Source organism: Micropterus dolomieu, linkage group LG18 (genome assembly GCF_021292245.1).
Source record: "Micropterus dolomieu isolate WLL.071019.BEF.003 ecotype Adirondacks linkage group LG18, ASM2129224v1, whole genome shotgun sequence".
Lineage (NCBI taxonomy): Eukaryota > Metazoa > Chordata > Actinopteri > Centrarchiformes > Centrarchidae > Micropterus > Micropterus dolomieu.
In genome coordinates this window covers 3,638,888-3,659,820 of record NC_060167.1, presented here as the reverse complement: position 1 = coordinate 3,659,820, position 20,933 = coordinate 3,638,888, and the positions used below count along the sequence as shown (strand labels likewise).

Here is a 20,933-nt window from a genome sequence, read left to right as displayed (position 1 = left end):
CTTTCCTCTTAACAACATACTACAGCATGTGTAGTCATGTGACTTCACCCCATCCAGTCCTGCTCAGCTTCTTGACCGGAGTCTGAAGCCCAGAATAGATGTTAAATGTCCATCCTTTTACTGACCAACCAGAAAACAGATATAATTTCAGTAGGATGTTCAGTATGTGTACAGGACGGAGCTGTAACCTGACAACTTCCTGCTCTTACAGCAGCACCTGTCATGTAGACGTCCTTTGATGAATGAGGAGAGGCAGCCAGCAGAGCGTTGAGTGTTACCCTGCTTGCTCAGTGTGCAGGTGAAAATCATTAGTTGCACATTGATATTAATCATAAAATGTTAGTAGCACCAAATACAGGGGGGACATTCTTTGTCGTAGCACCACAGAGTCTCCGCCGCTGCACTCCCGACTTCCGTCAACATTACGTATCAGTTAGCAAAAAACGACTTATGACATTCATGAGTTACCTTTAATAGTATATTTGATATATTTAACATTAATAGTATTTAATAGAGCATATCGACAGCACAAACCTGGTCAGTGAACTATGAGGACAAACAAAACAAAGTTCATTAATCGTGGTAAAATATTTAATTGTGATGTTAGGTCAAATCTTCCAGCCCTAGATACACCCATTGTTAAAACCAAGCTATTACTTTATCTTTAAAATAAAAATGTTCCCAAGTTATTACCAACCTATAATGTAACGTGCTACCAAGTTTTCTTACTCTGAGGTCAGATTTGTCCTCAGGTTCTTAAAAAGTTTTGACTCAGCTGTTCATTCATATGAGCAGCTCCGTAGTTCAAGTAACAATAGGTTAGTTAGCGGAAATCATTAATTTATTAGTTATCAGGCAGTTCAATAATAGATTAATACTTAAAGTCAAGCAAAAACGCCAAAACCTTCTCTGGTTCCAGCTCCAACAATAGTTGCAGGTTGAATGTTATACATGACTTAATCATAATCTATGAACAAAAAGGATGTAAGTACAATTATTTCATTTGTAAGAAACGTGCATTTGTGGGATGAGCAGCAGAGCGGAGTGTGTGAGTTACACCATTTAAAAAGGACATAAACAGGTTTTCCACTGCTGTAAGATTTACTGCCAAGAAGCATTATTACATCAAAGAAACACTCCAAACACAAATGTTCTTACTTTCTGTGTGTAGTTTATATTCTGCAGGTGGAGATCCATAAACTGTCGGCTCTGTGTCTCCCAGCTGTGATTGACTCTTAAACATTCCTGTTAACAAAGACTTGTGTGAGCAGAGAGCTTCATTTGGCAGCACAGTGGGTTTCTGTAGTGGTGGAAGCTGAAATGATCACATTGTTAAATGTGATTTCACAGGTTTAGGATGTTTGTTTGGAGGTGGACCTCAGGGTAACGCTGAACACTGAGTCATCTCTAAAACTAATTCATTCATGAACTGAATTAAACTATTCAGAACTTTTCAGTTGATCTCCGCTATGAACTGTTTGAAAACAGGCTTCTGATGAGATGATTGACTTTACACATGATCTTTTTAGAAGGGGGTAAATCTGTTTGTGTGGCCACTAATCATGTGTGTGTATTATATAAAAGTTGACTTTATGTACTTTTCTTTTCTGCAGGTTCTCGTGCCCAGGAAAAGCGTTTTTGTAGAGCTCATTCAGAGGAGGTGTAAAGGTGTGTGTGAATGTACTGAATCATGTAGATTAGTCCAATGCTGTTTTTTTATACATGCTGTATATACTGTAAATTGTAAATCTGTAATCTAACAGATCCTTGTGAAACGTGTTATGGTCAGTTTTTGGTTACACAGAGGGGTTTTGACAATTTGTACATAAAGCAGCTCAACAACGTTACAATAGCAGTGTTATTCAGTTGGTCCAGATTTTAAAACCAGGAAATGTACATGGGCCAAACATTTTCAGCTGCCTATTTAAAACAGTTTAACTTTTTGAAATGACACATTGTTAACTAATGGAAATTAATGTTTTACAAAATAGAAAATAAAAAGTACTTGCCAGTCCAGTCAGGGTTAAAGGTTTCATTGTCTATCATCATGACAGACAATCACTAGAGCACTTCTCTAACTTAACTGTACATTTTACAGCAGGTTGTTAAAGAAAATTACAGGGAAAATGTTTTTTAATCGAAATGACCAACATTTCTGCAGGTTATGAGTTCACAATGGCAACTATAAGAGATGATTTGTTCGAAAAGACAGGAGAGAAATGTTATTTGTATTTAATAGGACATAATCCTTTCATATAATGAGCCACATTTATTTATAGATAATCAGTGATTTTACATTTGAATGTAATTTAAAAAGCAGATGTACACACAGTAATTCTTCTGTTCAAAATGAGACATTTGTTATTGACTAAATACATAAAACAGTTGGGTTCTCACTGATTTTACAGAATCAGATTTACAATTGTATACAAAAAAATGGAAACTGCTATAAAAATTAACTTTTTTTCACTATTAAAGTTTTGTGAGACTTTTTCTCCTGATGAGAAATATAGTCACGTTTTAATCTCGTCTCCTATCATGTATCTGTATGCTGGGCCACACGGAGGTTACTCCATTTTATTTCTGAACCTTGTTTGTTGTTTTTGTTTTACTTTGTTGTCAAAATGTGATTATCCACTGGAAAAATATAATTATAAATAATAATCTTGATGTGCAACTGTGGTTTGTGTACAGCTGTGGTTATAGTACTTGCTTCTAATGTGCTTTTATTTTCTATAGTTCCAAAGCAAAAATCTTTATAAAGTTTTAAAGTTAAAATCTACTTGGCAGTAAATCAGATTATGAGCTTATTGTTTTGGGTGATGAAGCCCGGCTGTTCTCTTGAAGCAGCCGCTCCATCGTTCTTGTTTTATTTTTGCTTTTTGAGGTCTCATGGACGCTGCTGACTAAGAGAAAGTTAAATGCAATAATAAATCTGTGAATTACAGGAGTATCCTACGCTGTCTTCTTCCCTGGTTTCCCCCTGGCGTTGATACTAGTGTTCATTCTGAATAGTAAACCTCAGGCTGTGTGTTAGAGATCAGTAATTCACTTGAAAGATATTTCATTAGTTAAATGGTTTAATTAGGGTTAGGGGGTGACCAATAATCGTGACTAGTCGATTAATCAAATAATTAACAGATTAGTCGACTATGAAAATGATTAGTTGCAGCCCTATGTGAGTAACAGGATTATAAAACAATCACATTATTGTTAGTTATATTCTGAAGCTTGAAGCTCTTGGAAGTTTTAAAACAGTTTCTTAGCAGCTCGACATTTCTTTACAGACTCTCCTCATTGAACTTCAAGTTAAAGTTTAAAAATAAATCTTGGTTTAAGAATAAAACTAAAAACAGTCAGTCTGAAAGAATCTTCTAGTCATCTGATTCGAAAAAGGGACTGAATTTAAAAAGCAAAGACTTGAGCTTAGTATCACACAGAATGACGTCCGTGTCGGGGTTCCTGAATAATAAGGTGAGGTTTTTATCTGGACTGTGGGTGATCGTCACTTTGTGCTCTCATTGTGTTAATATGTTCACCAGACAGATACGTAGTTATTTAGCAGGAATGCTTTGGACAGACATTGGAAGAAAAAACATTTAGTAAACAGTTATTCATTTAGCCGAGGCTTTTATCCAGAGTGACTTACAACTGCTCTTTGTGTCAGAGGTCGCACACTAGGTGGAGTCTCTCACACCAAAGGCATGTGTCTTATCCACTGCGCCATCACCACCTACCATTTGAGTAAAAGGTACTCTGTCAGCAGTAAAATGTCTGCTGTGACTAATATTCGATTGTTGCATCAACATTAGATGCATCTACCACAACTGCTCGAGGTGGAGCCAATTATAACTACTTTATTTTGTCCAGAGGTTCCCAACCTAAGGGTCAGCCTCTTCAAAGTATGCAGGTAAATATGGTGCAAGATGCGAGAGCTTGTAGACTCGATGTGAGCACTTGTAGAACAATGGTCTGTACTTGCATGTTGAAATTGTCAATGCAAAAATATTCACACACCCGTGTTCTGAATGTTCTGAGTACAACCTCGCTGTGGCCATGGAGAGGTTGTACTCACAGAGTTGTACTGGAAGTAAGTGTTGCATTACATGTTTGCATTCATGTAAATATCAGTCTACACATTCAGCTCACGTGTGAATATCATATACAAGTTAAAGTTTTAACATACAAGTACAGAGTTTTGTTCTACAAGTTACATTTACTCATTTGGCAGATGCTTTTATCCAAAGCGACTTACATTTGAGGAACAGCATACAAACATCAACAGAGCCTCAAATACAGATCTACAACTGACAATACATACTAGTAAGAGCTCACAGTATGCATCACATCAATGGGGGTAAATACCGAAAGTAATAAGTTAACAAAAAAAGTGCAATCAATACAGGGAAAGTGGATAGAAGAAGAAGAAGACCACAGGAAGTGCGAGTTAGAGGTGTTAAGAGGAAGTGTTCGTGGTTTGACCTCTTTCTGCCTCAAACGGTTTAAATGAATTATTTAAACATGTAAAATGTTTAAAAGAGAAACCAAAGCAGCAGTAAAACTAAATACATTTACTTTAGTAATATATTTATTCAAATTCTGGAGGTACTTTTCTGCATTCCAGGACGCCACTTGAAGTCGGAGTTCCTACTTGTAAACTCAGAGAAATATATTTGTATGTATTCAAATTAAAATACATATCATATAGTAAAACCTGTTCTGCAGGTAAAGTCAGTGGTCATGGTATAAGAACTACATTTATCTGTCAGCTGTAGGTTTTGGTTACTTTGCAGATTAAGATTTTAAGAACCTGTAGTGAGAATATAAAAGAACAGACCCTGTTATAAAGTAAATGAAACCACCAAACAGGTAATACAATCAGCTGGACCTGTTACAAGATTTTAAATCCTGCTTTGATGTATCACTAATAATAAAGTAATACCTGACGGACCATGTTGGCTGCAAAGTGAATACTTTTACTTTAAAGTAAATTCTGCTTACAATACTTTTACTGTAGTGTTTTTACTCTGGTGTTGCCCGTTTTACTTTAGTAAAGGATGTTATTCCAACGCTGTTAAAGACTGCAGCCCGTGTGCCTTCGCAGTTTAACTTGATGTGAAATGAAAGCAGGCCGAGTCGTAGCTGAGTCAATAAAACATTATTGTTTAATGTTTGTCATTAAATCATGAATCCACAACACAGCAGTTTGTTTAGTGAGTAGGAAAAAAAACGTGAGTATTTACATCTACTGTCGTACACGTCACAGTTTATACCCATGCTAACACAATAAAGACTTTTATATACAAGAAATACTTCTGATTAGCATCATAGTACAAAGGAATATCATCGCAGTACTCTGGATCTGTCGTTGATGCAAAATACACAAAATAAAGATGAACCTCCCCTCAGCTGCCCTGAAACAGAATAATTAGACAAAAGGAACTTGTGTTGTTTGTTGTTGAAGGTTTAAAAACAGTTTCACATCAGAAAGTACAAGACGATCACATCTACATGTTTACAGGTTTGCCCTTCATGATCTGTATAAATACACTCTCTCCTGTTTATGTACACAGAAATCCACCCGTCTCCTCCGTGCACTGAATCTGCTTTCCCTTCACTTCATCCATCACAGCTTTTTAGAAAACACAAAGTGTGTTCAGTGGTTTTAGTGTCACTACATGCTCACTGCTAATCTAACAGGTGAGAGAATTATCTTCAGACTGTGTACAAAGTCAAACTGTGTACTTCAGCTGTTAGTTAGCACATAAACTCAGCCCCCTACTTTGCTTTTGTCACTTTTACAAAGTACCAACTTGCTCTAAAGCAAAAACTCAAGAATGTAATAAAGTCAAAAAGTGTGAAGAAAAAGTCCAAAGGAACCAAAACTTCAGCTCTTTAAAGAAACAGCAAATAACTCAAACTGGACGTCGAATTAAAGAAAATCTCTGATCATAAGAAGCTTTGCATAGTTTTTTTTTTTAATAAACAAAAATGTGGATAATCTAGTGAAGGTTTGGATAATTGAAGGTTTGGATAATTGACTGTGGGAACGTGTTAACACATGAGGATTACGAGTGTAACGACAGTCTGCTTAAACGATGCAACAGGCCTGTGCTAAATCCTTCATGAAGGTTTTAATGTTCAGAGGTGTTGAGTCAACTCATTGTGGCTTCAGTTTGTGGTGCTTATACTGACAGGTGTTCCTATTATTTAGTCCACAATGTATAGGTATTTGATTTGTGGACACGGGGTGGATTTAATTACGTTTTTTCCCCCCCTCCTTCTGGTGTACAAATATGTAAAATAGACAAGTTTCAAAAATGTCTTTGGCTGTAATTATAATTTTTAGTTTATTACTGTGTTAGTTAATAATTTTGATTTACTACTGAATTGCTATTTGTCAGATGTTTCTGGTTTACATATATTCAAAATAAACACTTAAATATCAACAGAGGGTAGGTTAGCAGAAACTCCTCTGTGTAACAGGCTCAATAAAAAGTGAACATTATAACCTTCGTTAGGGAGGATCTGTTGCAGGACTGTTAAATTAGACCTCACATCACTCTCAAAACCAAGTTAACATTTGTCCCATTTAATTTTTAATAGAATTTAAACCAAGTGGTAAATGGCTTCCCTTCACATCGCCACACAGAGTGGGTACACTGTGCTCCTGCTCACATGCTTCCAATTATAAATCTGGTAATTAGCAGATGCCAAACTGAATCATATTCACACCTTTAACCCAGAGTTTAAGCTTCCTTTGGTTCCCATAATAACCCAGATACACTGTTAACAGTGATAATTTGGCATTAAGCAGAAGGATGTTGCAACTAGAACAAAGAAAATGTCCCAGGTCCTCAACTCCTGAGGTGACTGATGTCTTAAAGACCGAATCCAAAGTCTTACACGATGAGATAAACATAATGTGGAGTTACACCAAACACCATCAGAAACAACATGTGATCCAGACGTCAAAACAGTAGAAGTGTTTCTATACAATGCAAGTTAAATTAAGAAAGCCACAAAGTGATGTGACCGAGCTCGAAGCCTCAAACCAACAGCTCCACACGTCTGCAACATTTGAATCCTAACACCCACAGCCATCAACAACCTCAAATAAAAACAGAGCACCTTCTCCATTTCAGTCCAACATGAAACTGAATAGAAAGCTAGTTTGTGCTGAACACTGACGAGGCGAATAAATTCATCTTTAAAACCTCAGGGCCAAACAAACAAGATCTGTATTTAACTCTGAGGCGAAGAGGACAAGCTGTTTACAAATGTTAAATACTGACAAAAATATACTGTTGGTGTGAATTCATATTAATTTGGAAAACCACTCACCTGCTGCAGAGCTGAAGGAAACTCCAGCAGCAGTAATGCAGCACCCTGCAGAAAACCTTCACAAAGACTCTTCACTCTGTAAACTGCTTGTTTTGCGTCCTGTTCGGGCTGAAATATTAATTTTATTTCACTTGGTGAAGAATCCAGATTTAAGTTCACATTTGTCCTCTGATAGTGTCGATAATGTTCATCAGACCTTTGACTAGTTTGACTTGTTGCAGCAGCATAAACACAGGTGGAACTAATAACATCATAACGATGGCTGCAGTTAATTTTGTGTCCAGGTCGTTAATTTGTCTGCAGTGAAAACCTGTCAATCACACATCAGGTAGTTTTGGACTGAACATTTTACTGTTTGAAACCCAGCGTTTGATGCAGGAAATAAAGAAAGAATAAAGAATATTTAGATCAAATAAAAATACAGCAAAAGAAACAAACATGGTCATTATTAAGATCATCAGTAAAGGAAATTTCTAGGAGCTTTCTGCAAAACCACAAATTCAGTACTTTGAGTTTCCTGTTTCTTTAAGAGCCTCTTTTAGACTTTGTGATCCAGGTCTGTGCACAGAAAATCTCCGGTTATTTGTTTTTAGCTGATCCCTAAAGCACAGCTAGTCTTCCTGGATTCCAGTTGTTATAGTAAGAACATGATCCGGCATTTCAAACAGCTGTGACAGAAGAAGCTAAAGCAGGTGAGCTAACAGCTGTTCACAGTTCACTTATGTTCACTTCAACCAAAAAGCAGAGGAGAGATTACAGGATGACACTATGTACATAATCTAAACAGGTGGCTGAAAGTAAAAAGTTTTATATTTTTAACACAAACAAACAAAATACAAAAAGTAGTACCTTTCACAGTACTTGTACACCAGTATCACCAAGATTAAATCTGGTTCCGCTTCCTAAACTACAAAGTCGTCAGTGCACAGAAGTTCCCCAGAGCTTCCAGTGGTTTACCTTTGTGGATCTCTCCCACAGTCTCTGTTTAAGATGAATGAACATGCATACAAAAGAGTTTCCTCGTTAAAAAATGTACAGTCATTTCTTTCATAAAAAAAAAAAAAATGGCAAAAAGCAAAGTAGCAAGTATTTCTTATAGTTAATATTCTCTATAAACATCATCCATCTGAAGCCTCAAACACATTTACAGGTTCCTCCCTTGAGTTCCTCCTCAGCTTTAAAAAAAAAAAAAGTTAAATTGACTTTTTAAACATCGAAAGCTTAAATAAAATTATTTCTTTAACCTCTGAAAATTGTGGGATGCAAATTTCAGAGTGTTTGTGCGAGAGGCGTCCTCACGTCGTGTATCATCAAGCAGCTACTGGCGGCTCAGGAAGCCGTTCATCTTGCATATTTCTACACAGGTTTCACCTTCAACAAGGATTAAATATAAATTATATTTATATACTTCTATATACTGTATTACATTTATCTACATACTTTGATTTCTGTGTTGGAAAATATAAATACATTTCGGCTGCGTCACGTTTATCTGACGAAGAACATGAAGGGGGAGGATCTCAATAAATCGTTTGTTTGATTCTTGAACTGAAGTTTTGGCTTCAATATTACAATTTCTTTGTCTTTGTCATGCTTTCAATAAGATTTTTACTTTATCTTTATGTAGCATCTAAATAATCCCATAACCCCTAATAACTGTCTCTCCAGTTTTATATTTATAAAAAATATTTGATTAGATTCTCGTGTGTTTTGGTGCTCTGTTGCTTTGTTAAAGTGCAGCTTGTCTAAATATCTCCAGAGCGAAGTAACAACAGGGAATAATCCCTTGTTGTTATTTTATTATTTAACATCTTTAACCTTCTGAATGATAACGTTTGAGTAATGTTATCAATGAAAATGAAACCAATAACTAACATGAGATGGATAATTATCTGTGCAATTTCAGTACAGGTGCGACTGAATTTAGAAATATGGACTTTTTGGACATTTTCGTGAAAAAAAAAAGGTGATTAAATAGTTGATTCAAGCAAATAAATCAAGCTTTGTGTGCTCATACAAGGACGTGAAGGTTAAATGCTGAAAGCTAAGGACACGGAGCTGGCGTGCTGAGGGTGAGGAGTGAGAGCGCAGATCAGTTTAACCTTCATCTTTCCAGCTTCTCCTTTTCAGTGATTAGTTGGTTATCAGGACATCTGGGGGGGGGGGGATCTGACAGTTTCTCTCAGTTCGGCGCTTCTTCCTCTCTTCTGAAAAGAGTTTATATTCTGTTCGTTTTAAATCGTGCACGTTTCACCATCGTCACTCACTGATGCCGTGCTCCCACGCCACTTTAGCTTGCTCATCCTTGGTGGCTGCGATTATGGGCTGGGAGATCTTGCGTGGCATGGGCCGGGGTGCAGGAGGAGGGGGTGCGGACTGGGTGTTAAGGGGGTCTTCTTCAGGGATACACCCCTCTCTGAGGTAAGGCTTGGGGGGCAGGGCTGGCGGGGGCTCGTGGAGGTGGTAGAGCGGCGGGTGGTGGGGGAGGTAGTGCGGGTGAAAGTGGTGGTAGTAGTGGTGGTGTTGGGGGTGTGGCAGCCCCTCCTGCTGCTGTGGTTGTTGTGGAGCTCCGGTGGAGGCCGCACCCGGGGCCTGGGGATGGGTTTGGCCGCCTGCCTGGGCCGGGGTGACGCCTCCCGGGGCGGATTGGCTGCGGCAGGGCGGGGGTTTGACTCCGTCCAGGACATCAGGCTCGGAGATGCTGTACCTGACGGGCTGGTAAGGCGAGTCCAGGTCTTCCTGGTCGGTGGTCCAGGTCTGGCTGCTGGGGACAGACTCCAGGGTGTCTGTGCGGCTGGCCGGGGGGTCTGAAGAGGAGGCGGGGCCGCCGAAGTTGCTCTCGCTGAGGGAGGAGACTCCAGAGCTGGCGCTGCCCGACAAGGTGGAGTTACTGCCATCCAGGATGGACTGTGGACTGGTGGGCGAGGCAGGTATAGGGTGCAGCGGAGACTGGGGAGGGGGGGGCAGAGCGGCAGATAGAGAGTTAACAGGGACAGCCAGTGTGTTCACTGTTAAACAGAGTTATGCAAACATCACGGCTGTTTAATCTCTATTAACTATTTAACTATTTTTAATGTGATGATCTGAAGATAATGTTACATTTACCGAAATGATGAAAACAATACTGAAATACGGCAAAATATAATTATCATCAATCATCATCGTCAGCATTCATCCATCAGACTTCCAGTCTTTAAAGACTGCATTTAAACTGTGTGCTATTTTTTAAAATCTATTTTTGATTCAAACAGCTCGAGATGGAAACAGCAGCTCCCAAAAGTCACTCCACCAGGTGCGGTATACAGCACAGACAGCTCAAAGACAGGAAAATCTCTCTCTGCACCGCCACAAAAGGACAGGATGAACTGAATAAGTCACATTTTTGTTGTGTTTAGGAATCAAATTGACAACAAAGAGGTTAGAGAAGTACACGAGGAGTAAAAACTAAATAAAAGGGACAGAACATACAGAAAATGAGAGGAAATGCAGAAATGTTTGAATCTTGGCACTCTCTGCTTCTGTTACAGTGACAGCACCTGACATCTCTGATTATCTTCAACTCAAAGTTTTCATTCAAAAAATGGCCTGAGAGGAAAATTTGGAAAAGCACACAGGGACAGATTAATTTCTCTGGATGGCTTGTTGCCTCCTCCAGTCGTAAATGCACTGCAGCATCACAATTTTTGAGTGTTTTTTTAATCCAAAATGTTGTAGTTTGTGATTTATTTTTAATTTAAAAAGCCCATTTCTTGCACATCATACCAAAGCTGTCCAGAGATGAAAACAGTGAGGTTGTAAACTGTCCTAACTGTGGTACAAACTAAGTGGACACAAAGAAACACAGATAGTTATGTTCCTCTTGGAGTGCAGACAGACAGACAGACAGACAGACAGTCATCCAGACCGACAGCAGGAGTGAGGAGGAGGACGAGGAAGAGGAGCAGGAGGGTACCTTTCTTAAGGAGCGCGCAGGGAGAGCTGGAGGGAGGTCGCTGACCTGGTGGTGGAAAGCGTCAAAGTGCATCGACAGGTGTTGCCCTACAGGGGGAGACACAGCAGGACTGACTGAGAGAGATGCACACGCACACCTCAGACCGGCGAAGAAGAAGAGGAGGAGGAGGAAGAGGAGGTGGTGAGGGGTGGAAGGTGAGAGAAGAAATGGCCGGGAGGAAGAAGAGTAAGATGATGGACAGAAGGAGAAGAGAAAGGGAGAAGTAGAAGAGGGCAAGAGGAGGAGGGAGGAGGTGGAGGAGAGTGTGGGAGGGGAGGTGTTTGAAGGGGATCTTTCAAACAGCCTCTGAAGTCCTTTAAATTCCAGCTTTTATGGGGATTTTCTGGGGAGCTGCTACGCTGGTCAGTGGGTTTTGAATCATTTTCAGAAAGGGTCAGTTCAGCCGAATCAAACTGTGGTGTATCTCGTCATGCACACAGTTTCCTGATTGATTTTATGTGCTGAGGTTTTAAGATCTCAGCATCTGAACATTTCAACCCATCCCCAGTTTGCAGACACTATTTATGATGCTTAAAGCTTAGAAAAAGGATCAACGTTGGAATATAAAAGATAACTCACCGCTTACTGTCGATTACTGATTATTAGTCTATTCAGAACTTTAGTTTTTGTGGCTGACCAGGTGTTTGGTCGGGAAAGAGCCGCTAGGTTTTCACGTATTGCTCGCACCCTCAGAGGGAGATGTCTGTTCTCGTCTCATAACATCTTTGTTAGCCCGGGCGCTGCGAATATCGGACATCAAATCGAAACATAGGCGCACAAAACAAAACCACACGAAAGCAGCCCACAGTCATGACACAGAGAAAACACCCTGCACGTGTCCAGACCAAGCAAGTCATATGAGTTATTGATAAAAAGATCAATTCAGCTGCAGATATTTCACACTCCAGATGACGGGACACTTTTTAAACTCTCTGTCGTTCACTGCAGCATCGGCATGAGACCCGCCCAAACTCAAACCTTTGCTGTTGTTTATTTCAGGGGAGCTCAGCGCCTCCTGACTCTGTTATTCAAACGCTGCTCAGAATAATCCTCAGACTTCAGTGTGAGCAGGTTTCACTGGGAATATTTCTTCAGGAGAAAGTGAGATTCAGAAGACCAAAGTAATTGGAATCAGCCCTGAAGTAAAATGATGTAAGTCAAGGTTCATACCAAAGTACAGGGACAATTCAGACTGGAAAACAAACAACTCACACTAAAACAAAGCAGCATACACACTCCTGCATACAAAGACACTGCAGGGGGGTGGGGGGGTGGGCGCATACAAAGACACTGCAGGGGGGTGGGGGGGTGGGGGGGTGGGCACATACATCAACACATGCACAAACAAAAACACACACATGCAGTCATAGTCTCAAAACACATTTTAAACACACAAACCAAACAGAACACGCAGGTGACCCAGAGACAAAACTCAGAAATTTAAAATGCACACACTTAGCAGTTGTGTCGTACCATGAGGCAGGTTGCGTGGGGGAACAGGAGGCGCCATGACACTGCCAACATGAGCAGACAGGAAGGGGAGGGTCTCCCTGGTACCACTGTCCAAACTCCAGCTACTGGGAGTGGTCAGGACTGAAGGAAAGGAGAGAGGAGTAAGTGGAGAAAGGATAAATGGAGTGACTTCTGTTCTGTGAGCTCGCCTACCTTTCTCTGCTACAGAGAGGTTGGGGTCGCTGCAGGGTTTACATGGACCGATCACCTGATGGAACAACGCTCGCTGGAAGTTCATTACCTGAAGAGAAAAATGTCAAACATGAGCAGTTACGTTCCTGCTGGCACAGCGAGAGGTGCTATATTTTAAATAAACCACAGGACTCGTGTGGCTTCTGTACTTCCATGCACCTGAATCAGAAAGCTTTACTGTCACTGAACGTAGTTCAACAAAATTTGAGTGCAACTCCCCTCGATGTACAGTCAGTGAAGATAAAAAGACGCAAGATGCATTATTAATAATAAATAATCAACAAAAACATTCAAACAACATTAAAAACTGGAATAAGCAGGCATAAAAGGACATCGCACAGTCCACGTATCAAAACAAATATACATTACAGTTAATGTATATATTAATTTCCCGATCTTATTTGACTTTATTTTATCCCTTTTATTTTATTTTACTAATTTTATATTATACTATTTTCATGCTCTTATCTTTGGTTTTTTTTTTGTTTTTTTTGTATTATTCTTTACACTTGTTAAAGCACTTTGTAACTTGTTTTTGAAAAGTGCTCTACAAATAAGGATTATATTATTAATAATAAACCTGTGACCTCACTGCTGTTTCTCAGAAATCAGACTTTAATGCATCTCGTTTGTGTTTATAGTGACTTGGATCTTTTCTCTAATAGCAAGATGAGCCGTTCAAGTGTAAATGTTTACACTGCTGTTCACTTCTAGTCACTGTGAACAGCAACAAATTTTAATTAACTCAGTAGTATAACTAGGTCGTACACAAGGACAAATCACACAGACAGTCACCACAGACCGGTGATCGCCAGCTCACCCCATGGAAAAAGAAAGCATGACAATGAACAAATAATACTTATTATACTAATTACTTTTACTAAAGCAAATATAAAGTATGTGTCTGAACAGAGTTGTGCAAGTATTTATTAATCATACTATTTCATTTAATTAATTTTGTTATACAACTAGGACCAGACTGGAACGTTTTAACCATCTGTATGACAGAATATTTCAATGTATTGCATTTTTATTTCTTGCAACAAATAAGAATGTAACTTAAGCAGTGAGCAGCAGCAGTGGTACTAAATGAAAAGCCGTGTGGGAGCCATAAGATCAGCCTCCCTTCAAAGAGCCGTCACTACCACAGACGACTGTCTATGCTTCAGATACAAACAAGTACAGGTTCAAAACTTGAAAACTTAAAAGCGTCATTAAGTTAGATCCCGTCCAGCTGGATATATATATACCTGTCCGTTCTCGGTGATGTTGGTGTACATCGCGCTGCTCGGCCTCTCTCTGTGTGGCGGCAGCAGCATCAGCATTTCTCTGTTGTGTCTGTATTTGTCTGGCAGAGAAGGAGAGCCGACTGCAGGGGGAGACAGGAGACACAGTTTACCAGAGAAAAAGTACTGACGAGTGCATGTGTCTGAAAAGGTATGTCGAACTCAATGGCAAGAAATATTTGTATGTCTCATGTGACTTCCTGATAAAATGTGTTTCCGGGTTGCAGTAATGAATCTGAGCTGCTTACCTCTGATGGTCGAGGGCGCGGAGTTCATCATCTGTGAGGGCGCCGAGTGAGTAGAGCTAAGGCTGGAGGAGGAGGGGCTTGCCTGCAGCGAGAAAGTTGTTGGTAAGTAAAAACAAACTACAATATTTATATGTACATTAACAGCGTAGCAGCATGAGAGCAGTGGATGAATGTAAAACGTGATACCTACAGTTGAGATATAACTTCTTTCCTTTCCTTCAATCTGTTTTCAAATGTACTAATTAGAAAGTAGCCGACAGTATGTCATATACTTTAAACTCTCAGCAAGTCTTAAATTAGAGCTCATTAATCTGTCTTAAATAGTATTTAAAGATGTGTTACTTTTGCATTTTTTATTTCATGCTGTTTGTTTTCTATTCAACATATTCAGATGTTGGAAGCAGCAGTTGATTTTTCATACATTACATGTTTTCGTACGCACTGTAACATGTGAATTTGATCTCTTTCATTGACCCTGACCTGCATGCGGTAGAAGTCCTCCGGGTGCTCCACCACCATGCCATCAGCCAGAATCAGCAGGCTGCCAACGTTCCCAGTCTCACTGGAGGTGTGAGAGGAGAGAGAGGAGGAGGAGTTGCGCACAGGAGTCAGAACAGCTATGGGACTGGGAGGAGAGAACCAAGGACGGGTGGTGGGAAAGAAGAGGCGAGGGGTAGAAGTAGAGGGGTGGAGGGAGAGGAGAAGGAGGTAAAGTAGGGAGGACAGGAAGGAGTGCAAAGAGGAGAAGGGACGGGGTGGAAGCACAGGGAGGAGCGCGCGAGGAGCCATGCAGAGTACAACCGAAAACAGGAAGAAGGCAAAAAAACAACCGAAACATGCATGAAGTGATTTGGTGGAAATGAGAGATGCAGGAGTTTGCAGCCAAGGCCATGCAAGAAGCCAGATGTGGTGTGGGGTAATGGGAAAGAAAAGACAGAGAGAGAGAGAGGAAGGAAGAAAAAGGTAGAACTTCAGAAAGCGTGGTGTGTGCGGTCGACTGCAGAAGCTTCACAAATGCAGTGAGGAAATAAGCAAAGATCGTTAATGAGACACTCAGCAGATGAAACCGGGGATCAGATTGTGAAGAGAGAGGACGGTAAGAAGAAGATGCGTGTGATGAGGATGTGACGTCATGTGAGTGTGGACGGATGACGCTCCACAAAGACAAAACAGAACAATCTCAAAGTCTCACTGGAGGATGAAGTGGACGTGAAAACGTGTGTGTATGTGTGCTGCAGACCTGTGGCGGTGCATGAGTTTGAAGCTCTCGGGACTCAGCGGGCTGTGAGAGGCCAGGATCCCTCGGGGAGTGTTGGCTCCTGAACCAGCCTTTTCTAAACCGGGCAGACCCTGCAACGCCACGTAGAAACACTGCTCTGAATATTCACACTGCCCTCGCATATGTGCACGTGTGTTTGAAAGCAAGAGTTCAAAACCAACGAGACTCAGAATTAAAAAAGAAAAGTGCTTGAAGCTGCTGTATGTTGTCGGAGAGCAAAAATATCCCCATTAATTAAATTAGGATGTAAAAAGGTCAAACGTTCACAGTTGAAAGAGTTCAGATTATGAGCAGTGACACACTTATATTAGCTAGAAGCACGATAACATCCTCTTTGGGGAAGCTACTAATTAGCTTTCCTCCATGTGATGATCCATGCTGCCAGCATGCTTACAATAAAAGGAACCCTCCTCTTTCTCGACGTCGGTTTAGTTTTTTGTTAATCATATTTTGTGCGTATGTTTTTCTCTCCTGCAGTTTAAAAAGTCTGACACATATTAAACTGAAATGCTGTTGGTGTCTGTTTTTTTCTGCACTCACATGGCAGAGGCTGCTCCTCATCATCTGGAACTGATCTATCAGCTTCTTGTGCAGGGGACGCATTTCTGGGTGCACCAGCTTCTCGTGCACAGCCAGGCCGACTCCTAGGACGTGGACCTGAGGGAAAATAACAAAACATAATTGGACAAAATGTTTATTCTGCAGAGAGGGTCGCTGTTGCCTCCTTTATAAATCTTTAACAAGTAGATATTCCTGACAGCATTAATCCTACACTTTTTGTTTTCCTGCAGTCGCACCATTAGGCCATTTTTTTGGACAAAATACATTTTAAAATCTAATGGACAGATTTCCATGTACCGTAATTTGCAGTAAACACCTTCATGCTCCCATAACTGCACTTCCTTTGCTCGTGCAAGATCAATATAAAACATTTTAGCTAAACTGTAAAGACCGTCAGTATGTTGTTTGTTCCATTATAGTTTGTAAAATTATAGTTTCATCTTCTTCAGACCCTTGTTATGTACCTCTCTACAAAGACAAGTCAGACACGGTTAAATACTGTTTCAGCTGCTCCTGCATCAGGATTTAAAGCTGTGTGATCCGCTCTGTGTCTTCAGGTTGGCAGCCGAGTGATTCTAAAAAACTGTTTTGTGCTGATTGTATTTAAGCACTTTTTGTCGTCACCAGGACTTTAAACTTTGTTAACTTGTTTGTCACAATACTTTATATCTACTGGACTGATTACTATGACATTGTGTGGTCTTTGATGGTCGCTGTCGTTTGCAGGATTACAGCTCATCTAGCTCATGCTGTGAGACGGACGGTGGCGGCATGAGGGGCTGAGGTGGCTCCAGCGTCTGTTTCAGCTCTGTTCTGTTCTCCTCTGTTTAAATCTCCCTGTTTCTCCCTGGACTTCTGTTTCTCCATATATTACAACCATTACAACTCTGAGTCACAGTGTGAGACATCACATGCAATTTTATGGACACAATCATTAAACGTTTTGAATGAACTATATACCTGTTCAGATTTTATAATGTACATACTATATTGCCACTTCTCATATCTATCATCTTTATCATTAACTTCTTATGATCTTTATTCTAATATTTAGTTTATTTGTTTATATTTGCACTCTATCTCACTATAGGGTGACTCTTGGTGATTTTTGGTGACCTCCTGACTTTTTGTCTAAAGCCAGAATCAGTCTTGTAAATGAAAGCAGATGCAGAGCATGTTCACCACGCGGCGCCAACACTGGTTAATGTCTCACCTGCTCCTGCATCAGGTCTTTGAGCTGTGTGATCTTCTCTGTGTCTTCAGGGTGGCTGGTGATGTACTCCTTATCAAAGAAGGCCTGGGGACAAAGAAGAAAATAAACTAATCATTCAGCTTTGTAAAACTTTATTATTAAATTACCAAATAACTTTTATTCACAAACGTCATGCATCTTTAATATTGGTGTGAAGCCACTAATGTCGCTAATTCATGTAATTATCATGTTATACAGTTATTATTAGACAGCTTGAACAGCGATGACAGCTGAGCATTAGCTTCAATAGTTCCTATGAATGTGTCTGCATGTGGATTTGGGTTAAAATTACAACTGCTTTTTGGATTATTGCAGCAAAGCAAGCTATTATTATTGCTTTAACATTAATAATTTCACATATTACAGTCATAAAGAACCTTGGTAAGCATTTAACAAGCCTCCCACTATATGTTTAATTATCTACATTGAATAAAAACAACTAAACAACACTCAAAATCCTTAAAAGGAGTTCAGTTAGCATGTGCTATTACAGGTTTACATTTTCAGGGTAAAACACCTGCTTCAGAAACGGCTCTGCCTGATGAGCTGAGCTAAATATTTAACATTGTTTCTAACTTTCTCTCCGACCTCTTGGTATCTGGCAATGCCTCCGTTAACGGCGGCGTCGATGACTCCGTTCAGAGTCATGCTGAGCAGGTTGATGTTGCCGTGCAGCTGCTTGTGTTGGTACTGGCTGATCAGAGTCCGCAGCTCCTGGTTCTTATTCTCCACCACAGAGATGGCGTTTTCTAACGGACTCACCTCCACCTGAGTGAGAGACGAGGGAGTCAGAGTGAGAGTCCAGGACAGCAAATTTAAAGACTTTTATAAACTGGTGGAGTAAGTATTGAAAATATATCTGTCTATCTATCTCATTCACTCACCAGCTCTCTCTTGTCCACCTCAAACCAGCGTGAGATGCCAGGCAGAGGGTGGGTGAGGATCAGGGTCGTCCTCTCAATCCAAAGACTCTGAAACACACGACACAACAAGCAGTGAGAGAAACTGATCCCACGAGGTGAACGCCTGAAACCTCACTCATTAGTCTACACCAATATCATTATCGTTAAATATAACCATTGCAAATTACACTGTAATCTACTGTACAAGTCAGATTTGTTTTATGACAGTTTGGACTTCTGGAGTCTCACTGGGTTTTATTAAAGCTTCTAATCACCTTCGATGCAAAGTGAATTAAAGTAATGAGCTGACAGAATATGAAAACACTATAATGGCTTGAAGAGGAATGCTTTAAAACAATTCGTTAATGAAACAGACAGATTACGGTTTAATTGTGATGGGACTGCTCCACTGTGTTTAACTACTATATTTAGTTTCTAAATAAATAAAAAAAGAAACACTCCTCATTGATTTTTTGTGAGTATTTGCACGAGTTACCATCCACACATACATTTTTTTGTAAAGTTTCTCTTATATTAGAGTCTATCTTTTAGTTAATAGATGTCTAATTATAGAAACGACGTGCAGACTGCATTTCAAAAACAAACAGAACAGACAAAGAGAAAGAAATCTTAACACCAGTAGAAGCTGCAACCAAACCAGAGGAAGAGCGTTTGAACTCACCTTGAACTCGTTGTCTCGGTCTTTGGGTCCTTTGTGGAAGGGTCGGTCGTATCGGAAACGGCGAACGTTGTTGACGCGGTAGAAGCTCTTGATGCGATCGGGGACTCTGTCCATCTGGAGGACGGTGACGCTGTCCGGTACCGGCGTCACTGCGTAGATCTGGAGGTCTGAGCCGAGGAGGAGGGAGGTCAAAGAAATGACTGCAAATGGAATCGGACGGTTTTTAGTTTCTCATTCTGCTCCTTACGAACACGTGAGCGGTGTATTACTGTTCAAAATCAATCAATCAGACAAACAGGTGCTTTCTCTTTTGCTGAAGGATACACTGTGCGTCACACTGCAGGATGGCCTCATCTGGCTGATTGGGGTGCTGCATCGCAATGGCCTGTGGGAATTCTCCCAGCATCCTTTGCTGGAAGGCCTCAAGCCTTTCATAGTCATGGCCGCGACAGACAAACTCTTTGTTCTGGTGTGAATAAATCCAAACGAAACAGAGCAAAGTAAGTATAAAAGGCATGTTATTAGAGGGTTTATGGGAAAATAAAGTAGTAATACGTTTACTAATAAGTTTAATTAAAAGAAATATGTTTACTTCCAGAACCGAATGTTTAACTCTAGTATAAAGTATAAATACTCTAGCTAGTACGCCATCTTTAAGTCTTTTATCTGTTTTATTAATAACAACTTACCTCTGAGAAAATGTTTTATACAGTACACTTGCATCTGTAAGCATTTAAAAGAAGTTAATAATGTACAACTCATCTAAATGATAAATGTTTAACTCACTCTGAGGAAGAAGGGGAACTTCCTGCCGTAGAACCCGACCCTGAAGAACTCCGGCTCCAGACGCTGCTGCTCCATAATGTTGTCATAATACGCTGCCTCCATTTTCTACACACACAAAAGAAAGAAGATGAGGAGGGTGGAGTCATACTTTAGTCAAAATTTAATTATTAATTTAATTTATTTCTTTTACTGTCAGAATCTATAAAGCAGATTTACACTCTACTGTTATATTTTTAGATCATTATGTATGTGAGTGCATATCAGTTATTCAGAGCTCAGACTGAGGCAGTTGATATATTTTTACATAAGTGGCATATGAATGGTGTCTTATAGTCTAACAGAAATAGGAGAACTGTTGTGTTTTGTCGGTGTTTGTGTTCTCTGAGTCACCGACAGCGTCCTGCAGCTCACCCGTATCCAGCTGAGACTCTGGTAGTCATACAGAGATTCATACTGGAAGGCCAGCTCCCTGCACAGAGGAATACCAAACTCCCAGCACTGGAGAAAGAGACAGAGAGAGTTACATGTTGCTTTCTTATGCAAAAACAGTGCTCACAGTGTTCAATACACAATATTTTTGTTTTTTAATTTTATTTTTTTAAAACACACAAACATACACTTTTACTGTTTGATTTACTTTATTTAATGAACTGTATGAAATCAGTTGTTCTTTTGTACATTCATGCCAATAAAGCTGAATTAACTTGAAATTAAAATGAAATTGAATTGAGAGAGAGAGAGAGGTATAAATATGTACATACATAAATAACTTCTACATAAAGCTAATTTGAATTAAATTGAATTTTGAGAGAGAGAGAGAGAGAGAGAGAGAGAGAGAGAGAGAGAGAGAGAGAGAGAGAGAGAGAGAGAGAGAGAGAGAGAGAGAGAGAGAGAGAGA

At 39.9% G+C, this 20,933-nt stretch overlaps 1 protein-coding gene and 1 long non-coding RNA gene across 2 annotated transcripts in view; one reads left to right on the top strand and one right to left on the bottom strand.

Annotated features, from left to right (window-relative positions):
- Nucleotides 1–5,143: 5,143 nt before the first annotated feature.
- Nucleotides 5,144–20,933, bottom strand: part of LOC123987514 (dedicator of cytokinesis protein 3-like) — an 86,121-nt gene continuing 70,331 nt past the window's right edge. Inside the window, exons 33-51 of the mRNA XM_046076474.1 lie at nt 20,447–20,533; nt 20,036–20,140; nt 19,574–19,715; nt 19,250–19,416; nt 18,550–18,636; nt 18,254–18,433; nt 17,627–17,710; nt 16,393–16,509; nt 15,814–15,944; nt 15,054–15,198; nt 14,574–14,655; nt 14,290–14,408; nt 13,001–13,088; nt 12,809–12,928; nt 11,297–11,382; nt 8,589–10,293; nt 8,194–8,325; nt 7,345–7,452; nt 5,144–5,414 (exon numbers count right to left, since the gene is read on the bottom strand). Of these exons, the coding sequence (XP_045932430.1) occupies nt 9,604–10,293; nt 11,297–11,382; nt 12,809–12,928; nt 13,001–13,088; nt 14,290–14,408; nt 14,574–14,655; nt 15,054–15,198; nt 15,814–15,944; nt 16,393–16,509; nt 17,627–17,710; nt 18,254–18,433; nt 18,550–18,636; nt 19,250–19,416; nt 19,574–19,715; nt 20,036–20,140; nt 20,447–20,533 (2,430 nt within the window). The 3' untranslated portion in view covers nt 5,144–5,414; nt 7,345–7,452; nt 8,194–8,325; nt 8,589–9,603. The remainder of the gene's footprint in view (nt 5,415–7,344; nt 7,453–8,193; nt 8,326–8,588; nt 10,294–11,296; nt 11,383–12,808; nt 12,929–13,000; nt 13,089–14,289; nt 14,409–14,573; nt 14,656–15,053; nt 15,199–15,813; nt 15,945–16,392; nt 16,510–17,626; nt 17,711–18,253; nt 18,434–18,549; nt 18,637–19,249; nt 19,417–19,573; nt 19,716–20,035; nt 20,141–20,446; nt 20,534–20,933) is intronic.
- On the top strand, nt 7,684–14,680 carry LOC123987516. The gene is made up of 3 exons (XR_006829146.1): nt 7,684–8,036; nt 14,395–14,476; nt 14,553–14,680. It is a non-coding gene; the product is annotated as an uncharacterized LOC123987516 (long non-coding RNA).